Genomic DNA, 26991 nt, shown 5'->3' on the forward strand with positions numbered 1-26991 from the left:
ATGGAGGAGATACAGAGATACAGTAACTGTCTAAATTTCTCTCCACAGGTCATCCATACCCTTCCTGGTATTAAGTTCGGAAGAAGGAATAGATGATATGTTCCCGGATGTTATTCTCTCGATAGCCTTTCAATCTATAATTTCTCCAAATTGTTCCTCCAAACTATTTATAATATCGGAATTAGCTGTTTCCCTTTTAATCCCTTTCTACATTATCTACCCGTGTATTGACACCAGTAATTTGCGATTGAATAATTGGCATTAATTCATTATTCTTATCTACACTCCCTTTCAAAGTATTCATTCCCTGTCTTACATCATTATATTTAATATTGTACACGTTTTCAAAAGATTCTAACTTTTCAATAAGTCCTGGTACTACATTATTACATTTGTTCTCGATGTCAGGTTCTAACATTTTCGATAAATCTCGAAAAGTGTCATTCTGTCTCTGAGTAAGGTTAGTAAACACATGATTTATGTGAGTGGAAGAATTTGCCAACTCGTTCTTTAAATCTACTTTTAAGTTCTCTACTTTATTACTTAAGACGTTGAATTCAGTCTTCAAAGCACCCATGCCTTCGCATTGATTACTAAATTCCTTGCTTTGAGAGTCGACTTCAGCATTTAACAAACCTAAATTTGTTGTTTGCTGTATTTCATTGAGATTTTACCAAGTTTAGTTCTTTACTTAGTTGCACTCTGAGCATTTAACTGAGAATTTAACGAGTTTAACTTAAGACCCTGAGCTTTGATTAAATTGATCAACTCAGGCCAGTCGGGCACCTCTTTGCTAATCTTCATGGCCGTAGCTGGGTCTTGAGTTTCCCCAATCTGTTGTACATTTTCCGTACTTTTATATGCCTTAGCTCTTGTAAACATTTAAAACTAACTTTAAATATGATAATTACACAATAACAGGTCACTCAGCATTATCTTGTACCACTTTGTACTGAAGTAATCAAGTCTTGTTTCACACTCACCTGGCGTAGAGTTCTTGTTGCGTAGGTGAGTGGATGTGGAGGTAGGTCAGCACCGATGAACAGCAGCTGGTGCTGGCAGCGTCGGATGTGACAGTTGGTTTCCGTGTCTGTGTCCCCGTGATGTATGTGAGAGCTGTATACTCCCTGCACTGGATCTTCTTAGCTGAAGTGTTCTCTGTGTACTTCTTAGGCAAATACATTGAAATCTTCTTTACTATTTTTATCATTGTGAATTTTTCATTTCTTCAATGTTTTTACATTTAAATTTTGCTCCATACTTGAACATATTCAAATGTCTCGGAGTAATTCTCTTGTTTTATTGTGTTAGGTCGCTATGGCAACACATAACAGCTTCTTCACTCAATTTTTACTTAAAATTCCTGTTTTCTCGGTCCTTTCACACAGGTTCCTACGTTCTCTAACGTTCTGATGACTTAAAGTGTGAGTGTGGATTTGGGTTATATCGACGTATTCCCCCATACCACCTTCCACTTCTTTATGGGGTGTCTCACTTGGCGTTTGCAGCCACTCTTCTTTACTGAATAGCCAGCTGCTGGAAACCCTCTTGACTTCTTGTCCGTCGAATAACACTAGGTACAGGAATTTTTAGACTCTTTCTACTTATGAAATAAGTAGACATTCAAACTTTACTTTTCATCAACTAACAATGTATTTGACCTCCGTACAAAGTAAAAATTTCACTTTCCTCATGAGTATGTAACTTCTTGCAGGTCACTTTTATGTCGGATATTAGATACAAATTGAGTTACAGTTAAAAGAAAGTTGGCTTGGATACCATGACCTTTCTTAACATGAATCATAAAATGAGTCTTACCTCTAACAAAGTTGCGTCAAGAGTCTACAAGAATACTTTTCCAACTGTTCTTGTTTTGATAACAAGAGTCAATGACACAATAAGCACAGAGCTGCATATAACCTCCATGGTTCTTCCTTACACACTCCCTAAAACATCTATGGATTGCCCGACAGGTACTTGTTGGTGCCGTCTAACCGCCATGTGTACTTTCTTCCTGCGACTGATTTTAAAACTGCACACACAAACGTGATGCACAGTAGGTAGGATTCTACCGTCCCACACTCATATCCAGAATATAGTGTGTTCGAGATGGTAGAAGGCTGAGTGGTTCTAGAATTTACACAGAAATTCTTGTATCACTGCAACAGGCTAGCAGTTACTCTTGGTTCCCTTGCAGTTTTGCAGCTATTAACAAATCGTATACAGTATGACATTATCCGCTGTAATTGTGACAACTTCAAGAATTCACAGATGAGACTACCTAGAATTACCCTGCTGATGATGTGACAGAGGATTTTAGCCCTTTCTTCTGGCATCTCCTGAGATGCATAACAGTTGGAGGCATGTAATACAGGCTGTGAAGTGATGCCTTCTTTAAGCCAGGCTGGTCCTTTCCACCAAAAGCTGTTTTCTTGCAGGTCTGCAGGAGACATTCCTTGTGAAGTCAGATCAGCTGGGTTTCGAGCCACGCCAGTACAATGGATGAGTGTCATTTGAGAAAAGGAGTTGGGTTACACGTGAATAATGTTTTTGGAATGCAAGCTATGTGGCATTGAGAAGGTCATTCTGTTCAAGATGCCTCATTATGTTTGAACTCAGAATGTGTTATAAGATTTTACAACAAATTTATGTTGGTTTGCACATTTTGTGAATTAATCTGTTGCTTCATAAGATTGCTAAAAATGAGTTGGCCAATCATCTCCATAGTACTGAATTTCTACAAGTTGCTAGACAGCAAAAGGCTTTGGCCAATAGTCATTTTTTCTGGCTGTAACCAACATTACCTAGCTTGACAGTACTGTGTGGGGTAGCCATTGTAGGTTGCTGTGTTGTTCACTCCCTTTCCTTTCCTGGTGATAAATGTATACATAATTGTTACAGTCACAATCTTTATTAAATATTTCAGTACGTACGATGATTTCAATTCTGATTACAAACAGCGTTTAAGCAATCTTTACCCCTGAGAGTGACATCTTTTGTGGAAGCGTGAACCACATGTTAAAGTGTCTAGATTACAAGATTCAATGGGGTTTGTTCCCTCCGCACAGCTCCACACCCTTGGTGCTCTGCAGTGGCTGGGCTTACTTCCTCCTCTCCCGGCTATACCATCTTACCGTTAACACACCACACAATTTCTATCAGACTTAAATAAATTTAGCTCTTTTCTGAGATGGCATGACTGCCTAATTAAGTATGGTCTGGTCTCATTAATGTGATCACCACCTATGTTCAATGTCAACATGCAATAACCACTTGCAGGTGGCAGGTGGCAGCACCAAGCGTTCGTGAGTATGTAAAATGTTGGGGGTAGGGGATGTGGAAAACAGTGCAGTAGTTGTTGTAATGCAGAAACGAAGGGATTTATCTAACATCCAAAATGGCATGAACCTTCCAGCCTGCTTTGGTTCTGTTTTCTACTTTAAGTATTCTTTTGTTATTTACTGACTTCTTCCTGTAAATCTTTTTGAATCTTTTATAATAGTTTGGGATCTCTGCCTATCTGCCAGTTTTTCTTGTGTAACTGAGATATCTCATTGTCTGTGAGAACTTTCTTACCTCCTGTTGTCAACTAATTTTTATTGGATATTGCTGTTGATATGGATACTTTTGGAAAGGGTTGCTCAAAGTTTAGTGTAAATATTGTACAAAGCTTGAAGAATTTTGCTTCTACATTGTTTTGTATGTACATTTCATTGTGAATTTCGGGTTTTTAAAAAATCTCTTGTTGGTCTACAGTCTGGTGAGCTTATACAACACAGCTTTGTCTCATAATAATTTGTAAAAAATGATCAAAGTGTTAAAGATCTTTTACATGTTGATCATATTGTTTCCTGTATATATTTGTAGCAATATGATCAATTACTGAAGGTTTTTGTTACTGTTGTTGTACTGTTGGCATGCCAATCTGTGAAGAGTCGTGAGATTGCTACTGGTTTCATCCAAGATACACTATGTGATCAAAAGTACCCGGACACCTGGCTGAAAATGATTTAAGTTTGTGGTACCCTCCATTGGTAAAGACTGGAATTCAAATGGTGGTGGCTCACCCTTAGCCTTGATGACGGCTTACACGCTCGCAGGCATACGTTCAACCAGGTGCTGGAAGGTTTCTTGGAGAATGGCAGCCCGTTTTTCAAGGAGTGTTGCACTGAGGAGAGGTATCGATGTCGCTTGGTGAGGCCTGGCATGAAGTCGGCGTTCAAAAACATCCCAAAGGTGTACTATAGGATTCAGGTCAGGACTCTGTGCAGGCCAGTCCATTACAGGCCGTACTTGATCATGTTGAAAGATGCAATTGCTCTTCAACAGTGGGAAGCAAGAAGGTGCTTAAAACATCAGTGTAGGCCTGTGCTGTGATAGTGCAACGCAAAACAACAAGGGGCGCAAGCCTCCTCCACGAAAAACACGACCAATGTTTACACTTCTTTCACCAAGCGAAGCATCGTTTGGCATTTACCGGTGTCATGTGTGGCTTATGAGCAGCTGCTCGCCCATGAAATCAAAGTTTTCTCACCTCCCGCCTAACTGTCATAGTAATTGCAGTTGATCCTGATCCAGTTTGGAATTCCTGTGTGGTGGTCTGGATAGATGTCTACCTATTACACATTATGACCCTCTTCAACTGTCAGCGGTCTCTGCTAGTCAACAGACAAGGTCGGCCTGTATGTTTTTGTGCTGTACATGTCCCTTCACGTTTCCACTTTACTATCACATCGGAAACAGTGGACCTAGGGATGTTTAGGACTGTGGAAATCTCGCGTACAGATGTCTGAAACAAGTGACACCCAATCACCTGACCGAGTTTGAAGTCCGTGAGTTCTGCAGAGCGTCCCAATCTGCCCTCTCATGATGTCTAATGACTACTGAGGTCGCTGATTACCTGACAGTTGATGGCAGCACAATGCACCTAATACGAAAAACATATGTTTTTGTGGGTGTTCCGATACTTTTGATCACATAGTGTATTTGTGTTTATATTTAGCTCTTCACATCAGATTATTTTGTGCTCAGGCTATGCAACTTTGTCAAAAACTTCAGTTAATTTAAGATAGTTGTCCATACTCCCACTATATGATTGGTACCTGCAAAGAGTGACTCATCAGTGTTTTGCCATGCAGATTACTGTATGTTTTAAAGACTGAAGTTCAACTATAAATTGCTGTATTTTATTTTTTATTGGCTGAATTTTTGAACGAATGATGTTAGATCTGTTGGTTCCATTGTTATTGCCCTTGTGGCTTCTTTCTTATTCTGATGCTTAATAAGCAGCTTTTTGCTGTGATGTGATCTGTATTTCATGAGCTGACTAGAATTTTCTATCCTAATAGGGACATTAAAAAAAAATTTGTCTGTAGAAAACAGTTTTAGGGAATGATGACTACATTTAAGCCTTAGGAATTGTGTCCTTAGGAACTTTGATCATTTGAGGCCACATCAAACAGTTTGGAAGACTGATATAAAAAAACTGCAGCATGTGACATTTGTTCTTCAATGGTGGACTGATATACTCCTGAGCTAATTTCAAACATGCTGCACAATCTCTGCCAGGTTTCAATTGAAATTTATCAGGGTATAGAATAATCAATGTATATATATCAAGTTGGATAAATCAGTGTGCTAACCATACTGGAATTCCACATACAGAAGTCAGACTATAAAAAATGAATAACTCTTGCAAGTATCTATAATTTGTCTTAACCTCTTGACATGCAAGGCCTCTGGATGAAGCATAATTGCCCACTACTGCATGTCGACATTGTCTCCGTGGTGTAAACAATCAGCCAGCAACATGTTCCAGAGTTCTTATTTTAGACTTTTATTTGTTGTTTCGCAAAAGATATCACGGCCGTGACCAAGTTTACATTTTATTACAATGTGAATGTGCGGTGAATATGAGAGAATGAAAACAGTAATGTGACATTAACTGAATTTATATTTTATACATTTGTTAGTGTTACACATTTTACCACATTCATCTCAGATTATTTAGTATTAAAATAGTGTTTAAGGTCCAGAACAATTACAACCTACCATCAGCTGGGCATGACCAGTACCTGTCGAAGGAACCTGCCTGAGAAGGATGGATCTGGCCAAGCCTTTGCATAGTTTTGAAGGATCTACAATGACTAGGCACAAGAAGTGTCTCAGAATGAATTAATTGTGATTAAGAATGAGGGTGTTACTTTTGACAATCTGCTACTTGTCTGTGTGCTGAAAAAAAAATTGTCTTTGAAAATTTAAAAATGGGTTGGGGGGGAAGGCTATGCTTTTGGACACACTTAACCAGGATACTGCGTAACAGTGAGCTACCAACCTTCCAAAAGTGAAACAGTGGTAAAATTGATTCTTCAGGCTTTGTTGGTGAAATAGATCGTTAGCAAGTTTTTGGGTTTGCAATATTTAGAGATTTTCCCTAGTTGCCTCTGTCAGTTGTTGAGTGCAGGTGCAGGTTTGGTTGCTGACTACATGGATCCAAACAAACTGTCTTGTATACACACAGTGTGCTGACCATGCCACTGTTTTTCTGCACAATTAAACAATAAAACAGTCAACAGAAAATCAGAACTAACAGGAAAGTTATGCTAAATATTAAAAATGTTTATTATATGAATAGATCATAGTATGAAGGCTTTCACGACCGGATGACATATCTTCTGGCTCAGTCAGCAAGACTCACCAGATGAGGAACACCCCTCTGAAGATGTCCAGCACAGCTCTGGACGAAACGTTAGCAGCTGAAGAGTTTCATGGACCACGACCTTACATCCCGGAAGGTTTACCAGAATATATGAATAGAGTTAAGATACACAAGAGACTCCGTCAATTTGGCCTCACTATGGGGCCAAACCATGAATGTCACATTGCGTGTATTGTAAGCCCACCCATACCAATTTATAAACGAAACAAATGTAATCTATTTAAAATCTTGTGTAGGTTTGGACATTGCTCATAAATTGTTAAATTTTAATTTGTTCCTATGGTGGCTGGCCCATTTTTTTATCTTTATTTATTTTTGTCATCTCCTGTTGAAAGACATGTTTCTTTCCAAGTCTACTCAGACCTCTTCTACTGTGGTACCACATTTCAAAAGTTTCTATTTTCTTCTTGTTTGAACAGTTTCTCATCTACATTCCGTTCAAGGCTAGGTTCTAGACAAATGCCATCAGAAAATGCTTCCTAACACTTTATATTTGATGTTAACTAATGTTACTCTATCAGAAATGCTTTCTTAATGTCTGCATTTATTACCCTCTCTAGTTTGACCATTGTTAGATGTTTTGCTGTCCAAACAGCAAAACTCATCTATTACTTGTAGTCTCATTTCCTAATCAAACTATCTGAGCACTGACATTGTAGGAAAAGAGACATTGCTGCTTAGTACATAAAGAAGACGCATTAAACTACAGATGGGCACAATTAAGATACTTACACAAAGCTTTTTGCCACAGCCTTCATCAACAAAAGAGAAACATACGTCATTCATACACACAAGCAAGCACACCTCACGCATACATGACTGCCAGCTCTGATCCGATGTATTTCTCTTTTGCTGATAAAGGCTGTGGCACAAAAAATTTGGGCAAGTGTCTTCTAATTGTGCCTATCAGCATCTTAACATGTCTTCTGTATGATAAGTAGCAATCTGACTTTTTCTACGTTGTTGAAATTCCTACCTGGAATTTCCACTCTCTGAGCATCAACTAAATTCACTGCATTCATTACACTTGTTTACTTCTGTTGATTTATCATTTTATAATGTCATTTCAATATATCAATTCTGTTTATGTGGTCTTCCAAGTCCACTGCTGTCTCTGATAGAACTAAATTGCCATTGGCAAAACCTCAAAGTTCTCTTCTCCTAGATAAAGATGAGAACAACATTCACCAGATTTAAACGCTGCTTTCACTGTTATATGTCATTCCAGCAATTGTTGCAGATTTAATTCCATTTCCAGATTTTTCCTAGATTTCATATATTGCTCAATGTACAGATTGTATACATTGGGGAGAGGCTACAACCTCTCTCACTGATTTCTTTACTGCTTCTCTTTCATGCCCTTTGATCTTACAACTGCAGTCTGGTTTCTGTAGAAATTGTAGGTTAACATTCAGCCCCTATGCTTTACCCTTACTACATTCAGAATTGCAAAGTTTGTATTCCAGTCAACATTGGTTGAAGCTTTCACTAAATCTTCAAATGTTATAACCCTAGAAACACAATTTTTTTTCTTTTAAGTCATCTATCTTCTGACTGGTTTGATGCATCCTGCCACGAATTCCTTTCCTGTGCTAGCCTTTTCATCTCAGAGTAGCACTTGCAACCTACATCCTCAGTTATTTGCCGGATGTGTTCCAATCTCTGTTGTCCTGTACACTTTTTACACTTTATGGCTCCCTGTAGTACCACAGAAGGAATTCCCTGATGTCTTAACACATGTCCTATCATGCTGTCTCTTCTTCCAGTAAGTGTTTTCCATATATTCCTTTCCTTGCTGATTTTGCAGAGAACCTCCTCACTCCTTACTTAATCATCCCACCTAATTTTCAACATTCTACTCTAGCACCACATCTCAAATGCTTTGATTATCTTCTTACTGGTTTTCCACCCGTCCATGTCGCAGTACCTTACAAGGCTGTGCTCCAAAATTACATTTTCAGGAATTTCTTCCTCAAATTAAAACCTATGTTTAATACTAGCAGAATTGTCTTGGCCAGAAATGCCCTTTTTTCCAGTGATTTTGTTCTGTCTGTAACGGGTTATTTTGCTGCCCAGGTAGCAGAATTTCAACTACATCTACTTTGTGATCACCAGTTCTGAAGTTAACTTTCTCATTTTTCCTACTTCTGATTTCCTCTCATCTTTCTTTGATTTACTTTCAATCCATATTCTGTACAGAGTACTGTGTCCATTCCATTCAACAGATCTGTAATTCTTTATTTTCACTGAGGATAGAAGTGTCATCAGTGAATCTTACCACTGATATCCTTTCACCTTGAATTTTAATTCAACTCTTGAACCTTTCTTATATTTCCATCATTGCTTCCTTGTGGTATAAATTGAACAGTAGGAGTGAAAGACTGCTGCATCCCTGTCTTACATACTTCTTAATCTGAGCACTTTGAACTTGGTCTTCCACTCTTATTGTTGTACATCTTGTATATTACTCTCTTCCACTATACCTTACCCCAATTTTTCTCAGAATTTTGGACATCTTTCACCATTTTACATTGTTTAATGCTTTTTCCATGTTGGCAGATTCTAAGAATGTGTCTTGATTTTTCTTCAGTTTTGCTTCCATTATCAACTGCAGCACCAGAACTGTGTGTCTGGTGCATTTTCCTAAAGCCAAACTGATTATCATCCTACAGATCCTCAACTTTTTCCCCATTCTTCTGGATGGATGAGCTGGTAAACTGATTGTGCAATAATTCTCACACTTGTCAACTCTTGCCATCTTCAGAATTGTGTGGATGATGTTTTTCTGAAAGTCAGATGGTATATTACCAGACTCACATTTTACACACCAATGTGAACAGTTGTTCCATTGCCACTTTCCCCACTGATTTTATAAATTGTGATGGAATGTTATCTATCCCTTCTGTCTTATTCCATCTTAAGTCTTTCAAAGCTGTTATAAATTCTGATTCTAATGCTGGATCGTATCTGTCTTCCATATTGACTTCTGTTTCTTCTTATATGACATCAGACAAGTCCCTACCTTCATAGAGGCCTTCATTGTACTCTTTCCACCTACCTTCTCTCATCCACATTCAACAATGGAATTCCCGTTGAACTCTTAGTGCTACCCCCTTGCTTATAATTTCACCAAAGGTTGTTTTGATCTTTCTGTACACTGAATCAGTCCTTCCAACTGCCATTTCTTTTTCAATTTCTTCACTTTTTCATGCAGTCATTCCACCTTAGCTTCCCTGCACTTCCTATTATTTCATTCCTAAGTGACTTGTATCTCTATATTCCTGAATTTCCCAGAACACTTTGGACTTCTTTCTCTCGTTGATCAACTTAAGTTACCCATTGTTTCTTCACAGCTACCTTACTTGTGACTATGTTTTTCATTCCTGCTTCTGAGGTTTCCGTTTTTAGTGTGTCCCATTCCTCTCCAGCTGAGCTGTCTACTGAGATATTCATTATCGCAGTGTCAGTAGCGTGATAGAGCTTAAGGCGTCTCTCTTCATTTGTTAGTAATTCTGATCCCACTCTTTGGGTGCTAATTCTTCCTGACTAGTCTCTTAAACTTCAGCCTACTCTTCAACATTACTAAGTTGTGATCTGAATCTATATCTGCTTCTGGGTATGCTTTACAATCCAACATCTGATTTTGGAATCTGTTCCTGACCATGATGTAATCTAACTGAAATCTTCCCATATTTCCCAGCCTTTCCCAAGTATGTCTCCTCCTCTTGTGATCCTTGAACAGAGTGTTTGCCATTACTAGCTGAAATTTATTGCAGAACTCAGTTAGTCTTTCTCCTCTTATCGTTCCAAGTACCAAGCCCATATTCTCCAGTAACCCTTTTTTTCTACTCCTCCTGAAACCACATTCCAGTCCTCCATGACTCTGATTTTTGTCTCCCTTTACATCCTGAATCACCTGTTCAGCATCCTCATTTTCTCTCTCTCTCTCTCTCTCTCTCTCTCTCTCTCATCATATCATGCTTGTGACATCAGCATGTATATGTGAACTGTTGGTGTTGGTTTGCTGTTGATTCTGATGAGCACAACTCGGTAACTCACTCTCTGCCCTACCTTCCCATTTCTAATGAATGAGGCTCCTGTTTACCATGTTCTGCTGCTGTTGATATTATTCTATATTTTCTGACCAGAAATCCTTGTCTTCTTTCCATTTCACTTCATTGACTGACTGTCACTATATCTAGATTGAGCATTAATATTTCCCTTTTCATATTTTCTATCTTCCCTACCACGTTCAAACTTCTGACAAACCACTCACCAACAAGTAGAACATTAGCCTTTCATTTGTCATTCAGTCCTTTGCTCATGGTCACTTCCCCTTTGGCAATTGCTCTCTGGAACTGTGAGTGGGGGACTAGTCCAGAATCTGTGGCTAATTTAGAGGTCATCATGACACTTCCTCAATTACAGGCCACTTGTCCTGCATATACACAGTGTGTGTCTTTAATGCAGTGGTTTCCATTGTCTTCTGCATCCTCATGCCATTGATCATTGCTAATTCTTCTGCATTTTAGGGCCAGTTTCGCACGCAGAGGGTAAGAGAGTGACTGAAATCTCTGTCTGCTCCTCCACCCTCTCTGACAAGGCTGTTGGCAGAATGAGAGTGACTTTCATACACTGCAAGTCTTTGTTGCTGTTGCCTTTTATTCAAAATTTAAGCAGTGGTGGGGTTTCGAACCTGGAACCGAAGACGTTTTGATTAGTAGTCAAAGATGCTGCCCCTATATCATGGGTGACCATAGGAGTCAGTACTGCGTGATGTGTGTCCATGATTTTCCAAAAACCCAACTTGATCTTCTACGAGGCTGGCTTCTAACAGTTTGTCCATTCTTCTGTAAATAATTCGAGTCAGTATTTTGCAACAATGACTTATTAAACTGATGGTTCATTAGTATTCATCCCTGTCAGCAAATGCCTACCTTGAAATTAGTTGTTGTGGTTGGCTTTCCAGTGATCTCAATAATTCTGAGGTAATGTCATCTACTCTGGGGTTTGGTAACAACTGAGGTTTTTAAATGGTCTATCAAATCCCCCCCTCCAGGATTGTACATTTTATTTCATCTCCATGTAATTCCTCTTCATTTCTATAATATTGCCTTCAGCTTGTTTCCATTGTATAGTCTTTCTATATATTCCTTCCCCCTTTCAGCCTCCTTTGATACTGGCTTGCTATCTGAGCTCTTTTGATATTCATACCAGCTACTTCATTTTCTCCAAAGGTCTCTCTTAACTCTCTCATAGGCACCACTATCTATCCCGTAGTCATGTGTGCTGCTGCATCCTTGCATTTCTGGCCTGGCCATTCCTGCTTTGCTGTTTAGCCAAGTCTGTCAATCTCATTTATTAGGTGTCCGTATTGCGTGCTTTATTTGCTGCATTTTGATGTTATCTCCTTTATCCTATTGGATTCAGTATCTTCTGTGTTATCTAAGGATTTTTACTGGGCATTGCCTTTTTGATCCTTTGGTGCCTTCACTATTCATCCCTCTCAGCTACCTATCTATAATCTTTTATAGTTGTTTCTCCTTTTCAGACAATTGTTACTCATGTTCCTCTTGAAACACCAAACAACTTTTGATACTTTCAATTTATGTGGGTCTCACCTTTCTGCAGTGTCTTCAGTTTAGCCCACATTTCATAATAAATAATTGTCTGGGTCTCCATCTGCCTCCAGAAATGATCAGGAGTTTAAAACCTGCTTCTAAAGTGCATGTCTTACTATTATGCAATCTATAAGAAAACTGTGTTTTTCCTCTCTTTCACATACGGAACTTTATTTCATGATTTTCAAACCATGTGCTATAGCTGAGTCGACGTAAATTGATCCACGACAATTGCAGTGTGCTGGGTGTGGCAGTTTCACGGGCCTATCCCAACCAATAACGTAATTCGATTTTGTAAATGTTTCTATGGCAATGCCTCAGTGTTGTCACAGCTACGTGTTCTCTCCTGCAGCTGTTAATGCTCTGCAGTTGACAGCTTGCAACAGTGCTGTGAGCTGTTAGGGATCTTCTTACACTGTCTCAATTATAGTAATGATTTAATTGTGCTCTGTGAAAAGTCCTACCAGGTGGCTTCCCTTTTCATTTCTTTCGTTCAGTCCATGTCTTCTTCTATTTAGCCTTCTCTTCCTTTTCCTACTACAGAATTCCATTCTGTTATCGCAACTAAATTTTCGTGACTCCACCTGAATAATTTCTTTTACCTCATCATGTATTTCTTTTTTGACTCTGTTGATCTGTGGAACTTGTACTGATGTGGTGGCTGTTGTCTTTGTATCATTATTGACTGACTGTGTGTTCACTATTCCTATATTCTTATTCTTTATTTGACCTGCTCTTGTCTTGCCCTATTTCATTTTGTGTTGATAATTGTGTATTTACCTAACAAGACACACAGTGCTTACTACCTCTGTACTATGCTGTTTCCAACTGCATCTAACGTCAACCTGTCCATTTCTCTTTTTACCCTGTCTAACCTACCCATACACCATCAGTTTAGTTTTTTCTGATGACAGTATCCTCTTGAACAGTCTTCATCTGAAGATACGAATGGGGACTGTTTTATCCTTGGAGTATTGTACTGAAGAAGATGCCATCATCATTGAACAATATAGTAGGGCTCCATGTCTTTGGGAAATATGACAGTAGTTTCTCCTTGCTTATAGCTGTTTGCAGTAACAACATAGCAAGACCATGTTGGCTAATGTTAAAAGACCAACTATCCAGACTATTGCCCCTGCATCTGCTGAAAAGAACTTCCGTAAAGGATCTCTATGTTGTGATTTGATGTTCTGCCGTTATGTCAATGTAAGCTAACAAATTATGTTTGAAGAAAGACACTTAATAGTTTCCAGTTTTGTGTTTGAGTGTGAGTTGATTTTTTTTCTCCTCCTGTTGGGCTCTAAATATGAGCTAGATTGGGACTCAAACCTTGATACTAGCCTGACAAAAAAATCTTAGCTTGACTCTAGGCTTTAAACTGCCAGGACCTCTCTCCAGGTGTTTTGAAAGTTTTTGTTTGAAAATAACTTTGATTTGATAAAAATGCTGTTGAATGTCAGACACAATAACCTTCACGATTTCAGTTGTTTGTGAACAAATTTTCATTGTATGAGAATGTATGCTGTAGCAGAGGTTTTTTTTTTAGCAGAATGAACATGATTTAGGTGTGCAATATAATTTCACTCTTATTCGTGTAGTTGGTAATGCTGTGTGTGTGTGTGTGTGTGTGTGTGTGTGTGTGTGTGTGTGTTACATTAGTCATTACATTAAATAAAAATATAAAATCTATTTGAGGCATTTCAGTATCTGAGGAATAGAAGGGATGTCAAGCAACAGTATTTCTAGTTGTAAAGGCAATACTTAACTAAACTTTCAGATGAAGTCCTGCTACAGAGAGCCCAGCCCATACACACTTAGTTGCTATTCTATCCCGACACTGTAGCATGAGACATCAAGCAGCAGTCTTAGCTGGGGTGAGAGGAAGTGACATGAGATTAAAATGGAGAGGAATGGGAGAGAGGTGGAGCATGTCAGGTGGTGTCTACTCAGAGGCCAGTTTACAGTAATTGCTAAGGGGAGCATCATCCTACTTCCATAAACATATGTATTTCAAATTACAACATTTATGGTATCTCTTTTTGTCTAATCCAAAAGGCTAATGGATGTAATTATTGCACAGTACCATATTATTTAATATAATATAGTGTAATTCCTCAGCATGATGAAGTCAAGGTACAAGTCATGATTGACACTTTGTTTCTTTCCCCATTGCACAGTACCACCTCACAGCCAGTGCCATCTGTTTCCTCATTGTCTTTAGCATGCTTCAGTTGACAGCTTGTGCCGAGCAGTGTTAATAGCTTGCACATCTTTAACAACAGTTACTTCTTTACTCATCTCCTGTAAATGCAAACTTACCTGTGCAGTTCATGCAACTTTTTCACCTACATTTGATTTGACAGTGGACTGACCTTTGCTTTATTATGTTGCATGTCAAAACTTACATAAGAACTGATGACAGTAATATGGAATTTAAGTTCCATCTGTTATGCAAACAGATATTCTTTTTTACATCCAAACTTGTCCACAAAAATTTAACTTGTGCGAGTTCTTCAAAGAACATGCCTTATTTTTGTGTGTGTTTCCCCAATGGATGAACATGAAATAGGTAGGGATTATGAAAATAAAGAGAGCAAACTATACAATAATGCAAAGGAGTCTGTACAGAAACAACTATTCCATAATGTAAGAAAGGAATAAAAACACCTAGTGATGATAGCACATAGGTACTGAAACATATTTGGACATTAAAAAGAGCTGACATTTCCTTAACAGGTGGACGTAACATCCCATAATTCAGTCCGCAAATGTGGCTGCTAATATATCTTCAAAACCAAAAGAGATGGTGCAGTGTGTTCGGTGAACAGAAACATTGTAAAGAATTGTGAGTGAGTTTTATGTCATTGGCCAGAAATAAAATTTTGAAACACATACTAAATATCTCATAAATAATTTGGTGATGGAAAAATTAAATTCTGCAATACTAATTGCAATTGTTGATTCAGAGAAAAGTGTGTAACAGGTTAAGATGATCTTGTCTGCCTCCATAGCTGAATGGCAGTTGGATAGTGTGATTGACTGCTATATGGAGGACCTGGCTTTGATTCCCACTATTGCCAGGGGTTTTCCTTGGTAGGATAACTGAAACAGGATGCACACGGCCTTGTGATGCCATTTGAGGAGCTACTTGACTGAACAGTAATGGCTCCAGGTCACAAAAGTTTACATCAGGAAGAGTGGTGTGTTGAGCCCCTCAATACCGCATCCAATGACACCACTGGCAGAGGATAACTCAGCAGCTGGTTGGTATCAAAAGTGTCCACTAGAGCCTGGGGATGGAAAGTTTTTAAGATTATATTGGTGCAGAGATAATTATTGTTGTCGTGGATTCAGTCCGAAGACTGGTTTGACGCAGCTCTCCATGCTACTCTGTACTGTGCTAATCATCTCCAAATAACTACTGCAACATACATCCTTCTGAATCTTCTTACTATATTTCTCTCTGTCTCCCTCTGTGATTTTTACCCCCCCTTCCCCCCCCCCCCCCCCCAACCCCCTCTCTCTCTCTCTCCCTTCCTCCCCTCTGCTCTCTCTCTCTATCTCTCTCTCTCTCTCTCTCTCTCTCTCTCTCTCTCTCTCTCTCCCCCCAGTAGTAAATTGGGGTGATCCCTTGGCATCACAGAATGAGTTCTGTCAACTGATCCCTTCTTTTAATCTTGTCTCCTTAATTCTATTATGTATGTCCTCATTAGTTGTCTGATGTACCCATCTAATCTTCAGCTTTCTTTTGTACCACATTTCAAAAGCTTCTAATCACTTCTTGTCTTGACTGTTTATCAATCATGTTTCACTTCCGTACATGGCACTCTCCAGACAAATACCTTCAGAAAAGACTTCCTAACACTTAAGTCTGTATTCAGTGTTAACGAATTTCTCTTCTTTAGAAATGTTTTTCTTATGTCTACTACTTTGTCTCGTTTCCTAATCTAATTCCCCCAGCATCATCTTATTTTATTAAACTACATTCCATTATCCTTGTTTTGCTTTTGTTGATGTTTGTCTTTTACTGCATGTTCATTGTACAGATTGAATATCATCATTTCTATTCTGTTCAACTGCTCCAAGTCCTTTGCCATCTCTGACAGAATGCCAATGCCATTGACAAACCTCAAAGTTTTTGTTTCTTCTGCCTGAACTTTAATCCCTATTCCAAATTTTTATTTGATTTCCTTTACTGCATGCTCATTGTACAGATTGAATAACACTGGGGACAAGCTACAACCATGTGTCACTCCCTTTCCAAACACTGCTTGCCTTTCGTACCCCTCAACTCCTATAACTGTCATCTGGTTTCTGTGTAAGTTGTAAAAAGTCTTTCACTCCCTGTATTTTAACCCCGGCTACCTTCAGAATTTCAGTGTGTTCATCAGCATTGTCAAAAGCTCTAAGTCTACTAACACTATAAATGTAGGTTTGCCTGTCCTTAACACTCTCTGTACCAGGCCTATTTTATGCACCCGTCCCTAGAAACCGGGCAATTTTACCAATATTAAAAAAATTACTGCATCAAATCTACTGTTTGGATTGTGGCAAATTTGGTACCATCTTGAAGCTGCACATTTCTACTTTAATTCTGAGTGAAAGAAACTACTTTACAATGCACAGCTTTAAGGTACAGTTATAGAAATCACTTAGATGTTTTAAGAATTTAGAAAAAGTCATACGAATAAGGGAATACAATTGTGATTTATTTTTAACCAAAATTGTGGCACTACATTACATGTTTCTGATAGTATACAGTATTACATATAAATTTCACACAGAATCATATTGTTTTTTAGTGTGGAAAATTTTAAAGCAAGGTTCCAGGCAGAGTGCAACGCCACACTGTTCACATTCGTATCGTGTCTCTTTGCGAGAAGCCTTGCCACTCTGTTTCTTGCTCCTGGAACTGCACACGTGACACACACGAGCAGCATACTTCTTAGTAGTTGCAGGTATGTGCTGCAAAAAATGTCTCTTTGTTAGCCGACCTACAGTTCCTTCATTTCTTGGAATGAATTCAAGTGTGTCGTCTTCAACAAGCTGAACTGCAAGCACTGTTATAAAGTCTGTTATTGTAATATTCTTCCTGTGCACTGCATTGTACAGCCAAAATGCATTTGATACTCCCATAAGCAGCAAATGGAAATATAATTTTCGCCACCATTTCACAGTTCTGTGCTGGAACGGATTGTACTGCAGGCGTTGGTCTCCAATATCCACTCCAATTTTATTGAGGTTGTAATCAAGTACCTGAAGTGGTTTCAATACTACAGACCCATTTCTCTTAGTATGCGTACCAAATGTTGCTTGATGCCTTGTAGACAATGTATACACATCTCTCTTATCTTTCCACTTCATTGCCAATACATTATCTTTACGCCGAAAAGACATTTCGCCCTTTTTCAGCTTAGCAGATACTAAATCTTTAGGCAATCCTTTCCTGGATTTGTTCACAGTACCAACAGCTCCAGTGCCTTTCTCTGCCAGTTGCTGAAATAGCTCTGGACTGGAATAAAATCGATCTAAATACACAGTGTGGCCTTTGTTCAGCAAGCTGCTGTCAGACAACAATCGCAAAATAACCGCAGACGAAGAATTGTCAACAATATGCTTACCAGCATAAACTTCAAAATTTACAACATAGCCACTACTGGCTTCAGCAACAGCATATACTTTCAGTCCATACTTATGAGGCTTATTTTGCATGTAAACACGGAAACTCACACGACCTCGAAATGGGCAAATTCCTTCATCAATTGTCACTTTTTCTGAGGGACGATATGCCTGGATACATCGCTCCTTCAAATTATTATAATATGGCAAAACTTTGTAAAGTGGATGAAATCCATCTTCGCCTGGTTTTTTCTGATTTGAATTGTCAACAAGATGCAAGCATGACAGTATCTGAGTGAAACGCAAACGGCTCATGACATGGGGACAAAAGTTACAACTAAGAACAGGATTAGTGCTCCAATGGTCCGCAATTTTTGGCTTTTTCGAAACACACATGTGGAAAATAATACCCAAGAAACGCCTCATCTCACTTATAGTCACTGGCTTCCACGAACTCAAAACTGAATGGGGCTTCAGATTATTTCCTCTTCTTTTCTTCTGTATTGTCTGTGATGCATACAAATTTGTCTGTCTCTTGAGTTCATTTACGTCACTGTCAGTAAGGAACACTTTACTGCAATCCAGTACAGAACTCGACTCATCAATATCCACTAGTATCTGCCTGGGTGTCGTGTTGACAGGCAGAGGTCGGTAGGTGTCAACTGCAGTCCACTCACTGTCTTTCGGATACGGCACAGCTGCTGGATTTGAAGCAACACCTTCAACATCATTCTCGTCTTCATCTGAAGACAAACTGTCATCAATCTCGTCTTCTAAAAAGAATATCACATTATGTGTAACTACATACATCGTTTACACATGTTCAACAGATATGTGCGTACTGCACAATTACGTGGAAAATTCGGAAATACGTACCTTCAAACACACCATTGCATTCAGAATCGTCTGAATCACTCTCTACATTATCCAGAGTGTCGCTATGATTGATCAAATCCGCAATTTCTGCGTCTGATAAACCGCGCCGAAACATGATGACAAACAACTGAATGATATACAGACTGAGAACGCAAAGATAAGTTTTAACATGAATTACAGCGCTGCCGTGACATCTATGGACGCATTTTGTTAATAAACATCTGAAAAACGTATAGCGCTGGCCAAACCCGTAGAAATAACGTTGCAGTGTTTTGAATGAAATTAAATGTAGCGGCCCGTAAATTTTACGGGCTTGGTGATTTTCGCGCGATCCCAGGCCCGTAAATTTTACGGGCTTGGCGCTTAGAGTGTTAACCTATCTTCTAAGATAAGCCATGTGCCAGTGTTGTCTTACTTGTTTCTACATTTCCCAGAATCCAAAATGATCTCTCCCGAGGTCGACTTCTACCAGTTTTTCCATTCTTCTTCTGTAAAGAATTCATGTTAGTATTTTGCAACCATGACTTATTAAAATGATAGTTTGGTAGTTTTCACACCTTTCATAACTGCTTTCTTTGGAACTGGAATTATTATACTCTTCTTGGAGCCTGAGGGTATTTCAACTGTCATACATTTTGCGTATAAAATGGAAGAGTTTTATTCTGGCTGGCTCTACCAAGGCTGTCAGTAGTTCCGACGGAATGTGGTTTGCTCCTGGACTTCAGTCTTTCAGTGCTATGTCAAATTCTTCTTGCACTATCATATCTCCCACCTCATCTTCATCTATGTCCTTCTCCATTTCTCTTGATATTCATGTAGCTGTTTTTCTCCGAAGGCCTCTTTAATTTTCCTGTAGGTGGTATTTATCCTTCTCTTAGTCACACCCCCAGCAGGTGTGGGGGTTAAAATAGGCTCGAGGTATTCCTGTTTGTTGTAAGAGGCGACTAAAAGTAGCCTCAAACGTCTCGGCCTTTATGTGATGGTCCCCTGTTGGGTATGACCTCCATTTTTCAAAATTTTCCCGAAGAGTGAGCCAATTGGGGAAGGGCATCACTTTACATGATGCATCGTGTTCATCGTGCCTTGAGATCTTTAGCCCACTTTCACGTCGCCGCACTGCAGTCCAGCTCATTCTCCATCTCTTGCACGAGGACACCTTCCTGGGTGCATTTTCCACCGTGCACTATGCAGTGTTGCTTTTTGCGCCGACGATGACCATGGACTTTGCACCTCATATCCAGCACAGTAGCCAGTCCATTGTGGTGGGGCCACCATGTACCCTGTTGGTTGTAGCCTCCTGGCTACAGAGGGATCACTCTGCTGATGCCTGCACCATTAACTCCCCGCGGCCAAGGAGTAGATGCCCGTCATCCTGGGGCATCAGGACTCCCAGCAGTGGCTATCCTGCCAGGCGGCCTTTGCTGCAGCTGGGTGGAGCCTGTGTGGAGGGCCCCTGGTCAGAGTGGGTGGAATCAGGGCGGATGACGCGCAATGAAGCATACCACATCGTCACTTGTTGATGATCAAACACCAGCAGTCTCTAAACATTCCAAGTCTCAGTAGAATGCAAGAAAGTACGACCCTAAATCATTCCCCTCTCTGGCCACACCATAGAAGGAACGCTAGGCTAAGGATGGCAGTGAACCTTATTCACCCCGGTATGTATGAGAACTGATGGGATCTCCTTTGTTTTGATGAAGCCACAGTTTTTTGTAGAGCATTTAGAGGACAATTTTGGGGAGGTGAAGGGCTTGTTCAAAATGCGGCCTGGGTCAGTCTTGATAAAAACAGCATCCTCTGTCCAGTCATGGACTTTACTCACTTGTAACAAGTTAGGGGATGTTTCTGTTACCATCACATCACATAAGAGCTTAAATATGGTCCACGGTATTATGCTCCACAGGGACCTTCTTTTACAGTCTGACAACAAGCTGCACGCCTATTTAGAGTAGCAAGGTGTTCATTTTGAGCGGCGTGTCCATCTGGGTCCGAGGGATAATCAGGTTGCCACCAGTGCCTTCATCTTGGCCTTTGACGGTGACACCTTACGCGAGAAGGTCAAGGTGATGATCTACCGCTGTGATGTCAAGCCATATATCCCTCCACCAATGCTGTGCTTCAAGTGCTGGAAGTTCGGCCATATGTCTACCCGCTGTACTTCCAGCGTCACATGTCGAGATTGTGGACGTCTATCACATCCCAATAATCCATGTGCCCTGCCTCCCATCTATGTCAACTGCAGAGAGCGTCATTCATCTTGGTCGCCAGACTGCAGGATTTTACAGAAAGAGAGGAAAATAATGGATTACAAGGCTCTAGACTGACTGACCTACTGTGCAGGATAACCGGAGTGGAAGGCGGTGGGCAGGAATAAACCATTAGGTCGGTTTTAGTTACTAGGTCTTTTATTAGCAACAACTGAATTCAAAAGGGACACTTAAGTGAGGCCTAGGGAGGCGAGGGTGAGCCAGAGTGTAGTCATGGGCGAAACATAGTTCGCAAAGTTAAGGAAAAGTTGTGTCTGCCATTCGGACAAGTCCGACTGGCGTGGCAGCTACTGAAAATAAAGTCCACGGTGCTGCAGCACCGGGAAGGGCAGGAGATGTTTACTGCTACGGGCGCGCGACCGAGAGAACAAGCCTCGGCAGAGGGCGACAGAATACATCCAGCATGGCCACGCGGCCTCCTCCGCCCTGATTGGTCAGAAGCCGAAGAACCCGCGGGGGCGGCATGGAAATTTCCAGAGTGTGGCCTGCTCACCGTTGCATAGACGGTGTTACCTCATCAGCACACCAGGGAGGCGTGTGATTGAGATTGCCTACCCTGGTGCTGACTTCCTGTTGCCGGACCGTGGGATGGGAAAATTACAGGCAGCCAAAGCTGTCAGATACTGCTTGACCGCAGGCAGAGAATAAAGTAACTTTTGAAAGCATATAAAAATAAAGTAAAATCTCATACTATTTGGCTCAACCTTACACTCCTCCCCTTTCTGTGGGAGCGGAGAATGTATGTGAGTTTGCTCAATGTAATTGGTACTTAAATGTAGACAATTTTAGTTTGCAAAACAAAGTGGTTATTTGACTGTTAAAGGTTCCCACAGAAGACAGTAGGGGCCTTAAACTATGGGTGGGTATAGATATAAGACCTCCTAAGGGTCGCAAGGGGCTTACACATGTCAGCATTATTATGTGTATACACGAACAAGGTAAGATCATTATAACACATAAAAACAAAATTACATGAGTTGACAAGAGTGAATAAAACATCAAAATAGTTTGAATTAGGCAAGCATGCCAGATGTCTGGTGTTTTTTAGATAATTTTGAAATATGTAAGAGTCCACTGAAGTTGCTTGCAGAGACGAGTGGCGCGATGCGGCGAGGTGTGTTGTCCTCAGCGGGCAGCGCATGAGCTGTTGGGCAGAAGGGGGCGTGGCAGTGGCCAAGCCCATTCACAGGAACTCAGAGCAGTGGGGTATGAGGGGAGGTTCACATGTTTCACACACATTTTAAAAGGGGAGTAGCACTAGGGGGAGCACTTCATTATGCAGCACAAGTTTTCATATTAGTTGATAACACAGTTACACTCTTAAAACTAAGGGAGGGCATAATGCCTGATAGGGTTTTCCTTCGAGTCAATATTTGCCCTGAGGCTGGGGTTCTGGAACCATTGGAGAGTCGGTCTTAACCATTCGCAAAATCCCTTTTTGTACAAGGTCCATATCAGTACAATAATAAGAATAGCAGTGACCAGGGTTACTGTGGCACTGGGTATAATGGTTGTATGTAGTTGAGTGGCTGTCTGCCATTCATTTAGGTGTGCTAGCAGGCGATCTTAAGAAATTTGTCCTTCCTCATGTTTTAAGAGGTCATCAATTGACGTTAACGAGGCGATCATTTGACATATTGGACAAAGCAGGCAAATCGGTTGACAGAGGTACAACAATGAGCCTTTAGGCAGAAAAACATAGGTAAATGTTAGCGAATACTAAGGGAGTAAGCCATGGTGGCATGAAAGGTTATTAGTGGCGTGATAACATCACAATAAGAAAAGAACGGTTTGCTTGAACTCCACTGTCTGAGGTTTCTATCTCGTATGTCTGTGACTGGAAGTTGTGTTCATAGCAATGAAGGGTTAATACCATAGGTTGGTCTACTGCATATAGGAGGTTTGTGTTACATTATGTATTTGTAAATTGGTTCATAAGTGACAGGTACGCCACAATAATTATGTAGTTAGGTATTCAAGTAAATTCAGTGTCTTCAGTAGTGCAGAAATGCTAGCTTGTTACCTGGATCCTCCTATATAATAGGCTTTAGTCAACATTGACAAGTGTTGAAGGGTCTCAGCAATAGAGACATATGCATATGTACAGAGGGAAGAATAGCTTGGTACTCTGACAAGAAGTAAGAAATGAAATAGAATCTTCGGAGTGTTGTAAACGAAGAAGGAAAGATGACAGATCCCAAAGACAGGAAACCTCCCCTACCCCTTTACCCAAGATCCCCCACTGCTCCAGTACTTCACTGTGGCGCCGGAGGGAGAAGTGTGTTTGGCATTCCCTGCAGAACGGACGTGCCACAGCTTCACCTTCCCAGTCCCTGAAGAGTAACCCCAACACTCCCTATTAACAGATCAATGAAGGGTAAACAAGTAGTGTCCTGCAAGACAAAATTACTGCATGTCCCATATCAATAAACAAACAAAGGTAAATGCCTCTTTGGGCTGACCATCCCAATGTGATAATGTTCGTATCATGAGTAGTAGTTTCTCATGCATCAGTATATTTGCTAAACACCATAAAGTCAGGTGTGAAAATAACGGAGAAAAATTATTTCTCATTTTCAAAATTAAGCAGGGGGGCGGGTCTGAGATATAGGATTTAGGTTTCTGGGTGAGTTAGAACTATGTAACAGCTAAAAATGTCTGTGAGACCCTGAAGTGATATCCAACAAAAACCGCCTCTTCATGGATTTGCTGTCATTATTGTTAAAAGCACGGCCTCTAGATATGATGTTTTATCCATAGTTTTATCCATAAAGCAACTCTGCTCAACCCTTAAGCCAGAGAAGAGGCAGGGAGCAGTTGTGCTCTCCTACCCTTCTTGTTCAGCAATATTACACCCCTTCTGTGACAGTTATACCACTGATTGAATGATTTAGTGCCGTATTCAGATTGGTATGCAGCATTGACTCAGTTGCTGCTGGTGCTATTGCAATGATGACTGCTTCATCAGTTAGAGAAAGTAAGTCATATCACAGTTTCTGTGGGCGCAGCTCTACTTAACCCCAATGCCAGGGAAATGTAGTGGGCAGCAGTGCTGTAAAGCTATTCTGCTTAACCCTTATGCCAGGAGAAAGGGGGGGTGCAGTGTTATTGCAGTTGTACATTGACACTGGTTGAGCAAGTCTGAAACGAGATAGTATAGTCCAGTTTGCATACAAGGATCTGAGACAGAGTGGGTGGGTAGCCTGAGGACATGTTTCACATCAGCATTAAAAAAATATGTCACAAGGACTGTAAACCATGCAGGATGAATACTGCTAGAGAGGCCAGAAGGCTGATCGCGACAACAACAGAGAAATTCTGACTTTAGTAGTAGTCGTAGTGAAGTATAAAAGGCAATGACGTACAGATGAAAGAGGTAGGTAGACGATAGATTTACGAAACCGAAAACTGAAAGAATAAACCAATCAGCTGGGCACTCTGCGGGCACTAACTGCAATGTGTAAGGTACGTGGCCCTGGAGGAAATACTTTTCCTGTATGAAGGTATGGTGTACGGCGCATCGTTAACATGACAGTATCACCTGCTTAACTGTTTATACGACAATACTGCAATTCCAGGATAGCTGCTATGTACTTCTTAAAACTCGACATCTCTAACAAAGGGAAACTTTGCTGTGCGACCAAATTCGCCATCTTCATCCTCTCACCATTTTGTGACTAATTTGCCGTCTCTCTAACTCCAGTGCTGGACTCAACGGGCCCAGCTAGTTGCTTAAAACTCACATCTATCCTTGGGTATATCCTGTGTCCTGAGACATGTCATGCAATTAAATAATACCACTATAGTAGTCATTGATCCTTCGGAAAATTCAATGGAAGAACAATGTCAAAGAAAGCACAGGTCTTGAACTGAGACTTCCGCTTACTGGCGGTTAAGCTGCGGGCTAGACGCGGTTCACGTCTGTGAGTGAGTGCTCGAACAGCTATCGTCAGAGAGGGTGGAACACTGTTCTCCTGGATCCTTCTGTGACATGAAAGATTAAAGTCTACCTGTGTTAGTCCACATGGACTAAATAATTTTGCGTTAGAACACGCCCAGATAGTTAACTCCAAAAGACGTTGTTCTATGGAAAGTTGAAAGATGAAAATGGGTAGGACGGACTAAGCCGTGAAATTGAAAAGTTAAGGAATGACATAGACAGCTAGGGACCCACGCGATTGCCGGTTGCGTCACGCAAGATGCGTGCCCTTGCAGGTTGTCCTCTTGCTCATCCAACAGACAAGGCGAATTGCCAAAGTTGCTTGTCCTGAGGGAGTTATTCACTCCGTTCTCATCCACTTCAATGCATTGACCTATTTCAATGCAATTTTGCCAATAAATGGCCTTTTACCTAAAACTATTCCAGTGGGGAGGCATGTGGCATGTCCAACCAAATAAACATCCAAATACAAATGAAATAAAACAAGGTTACATCTTAAATTACCCTTCCAAAATAGTTTCTTACCTAGAACAATATTAATAAACACTTAAAAAATGGGCAATACTTGGGAACTTATTCTGGTAAGACGGTGACATATGGAAACTCTAGGTTTATTGACACACACATATTAAATTAGTGGTGCTGGCAAAGTTCTAGCAAAATTCTCCAATAACCGATAGTAAAACATAGACAAATGTACAACAGTAAAAATAATACATAGACATAAGTAATTGGCAACCCATCATAGTAACACAAGCGGTGGTAAAACCGCGACAGAAGCAAAAATGCAAAATATTATTTCCCTTACACAAAACTTCCCTTTTCTCCATTTACATTTCATAGCAGAATAAGTGTAAATATTTTCTGTTTTTCTTTGTGTGCTTTTGTTTGTATCTCTATAACAAATGACACATCTCTGGAATGTCCATCCACAGGTGTGCTGTCGTTAAGTTGTGCCAATGTTACTAGCAATGCTGTGGAATAGTACAGTGTTACATTAATACTTCCGTTAGCAAGGTTTTAATTTAAAGTGGTTCTATGTCTCCTTCAGTTATCAGATCAATAATTACCATTACCTTCTTTAATATTATTAAACATTTGGTATGATATTTCGTGCGTTATTTGTACTTCTGGTCTCATAACTACATAAGGTTGATTGTTGGTTTCCCCTAGCCTTTTGTGCTGAGTTTTGTATAGTGTTCCTTTTGGTAACTCTCTTACCTACCTGCCTCCTAATACTCGTTGACACTGGTACTGGTCACCTCTCGCTGACATTGATATAACTTACCTGTCGGTGTTTTTGTTTGTAATAAAACTAGAGTCCAGTTGTCATGTGTAGCAAGTATAGGAAGGAAAGTAAGTTCCTTAGTATTGAAAATATGTGAAAAGTTATTCAAAGGATTGGTCATATAGTGGTTAAGAATTCTATGTTGAGAACCAGTGCTGCTTGGAACGCTGCAGATGCAGCAGGTGACGTTACAGATATGACTGGCTTGAACCAGAGCAGCAGCGGCACTGACGTCCGCAGCCAGGTACGTCTGTTCTACTGTACCTCACTATGGCAGGGTGTCTAGTGTTAAATAACTCCAGGATAATTTTCTGCGAAAGGAGGGTCCAGTGACTGTTTTATAGCACTAATAGTGATTGCCAATGTAACTTAGGTACTTAGTAATGTAGATAGAGGCATGGATGACTTCGCAAGAGACTCCTTCAGGTTATGGGTTCAATGCTAGTAGGGGCTGTCTCTTTCCAAATGGAAGTATGTGGCAGTTTTAGATTTTATTCTGACTATTACTCTGTTGAAGGTTACTTGCAGGGTGTTCAATTGGGGCTTTTATCTTTCCCTTCTTTACAACTCCTTGTTAGTAAACACTTAATGATGCTGTGGCAACAGATTAAAAATTAATTTCAGTAGTATTAATATTAACAAAGGTAAAAATGGTCTTATAT

At 40.2% G+C, this 26991-nt stretch overlaps 2 protein-coding genes across 3 annotated transcripts in view; one reads left to right on the top strand and one right to left on the bottom strand.

Annotated features, from left to right (window-relative positions):
* Positions 1–18949, bottom strand: part of LOC126204290 (piggyBac transposable element-derived protein 4-like) — a 31717-nt gene extending 12768 nt beyond the window's left edge. The window contains exons 1-3 of the mRNA XM_049938678.1: positions 18835–18949; positions 18109–18731; positions 2292–2440 (exon numbers count right to left, since the gene is read on the bottom strand). Of these exons, the coding sequence (XP_049794635.1) occupies positions 2292–2440; positions 18109–18731; positions 18835–18949 (887 nt within the window). The remainder of the gene's footprint in view (positions 1–2291; positions 2441–18108; positions 18732–18834) is intronic.
* The window catches only part of LOC126203570 (microprocessor complex subunit DGCR8), a 237318-nt gene that overhangs the window by 18744 nt on the left and 191583 nt on the right, over positions 1–26991 (top strand). The gene's annotated exons all lie outside the window — the stretch shown is intronic.

This window comes from Schistocerca nitens, chromosome 9, assembly GCF_023898315.1.
Source record: "Schistocerca nitens isolate TAMUIC-IGC-003100 chromosome 9, iqSchNite1.1, whole genome shotgun sequence".
Lineage (NCBI taxonomy): Eukaryota > Metazoa > Arthropoda > Insecta > Orthoptera > Acrididae > Schistocerca > Schistocerca nitens.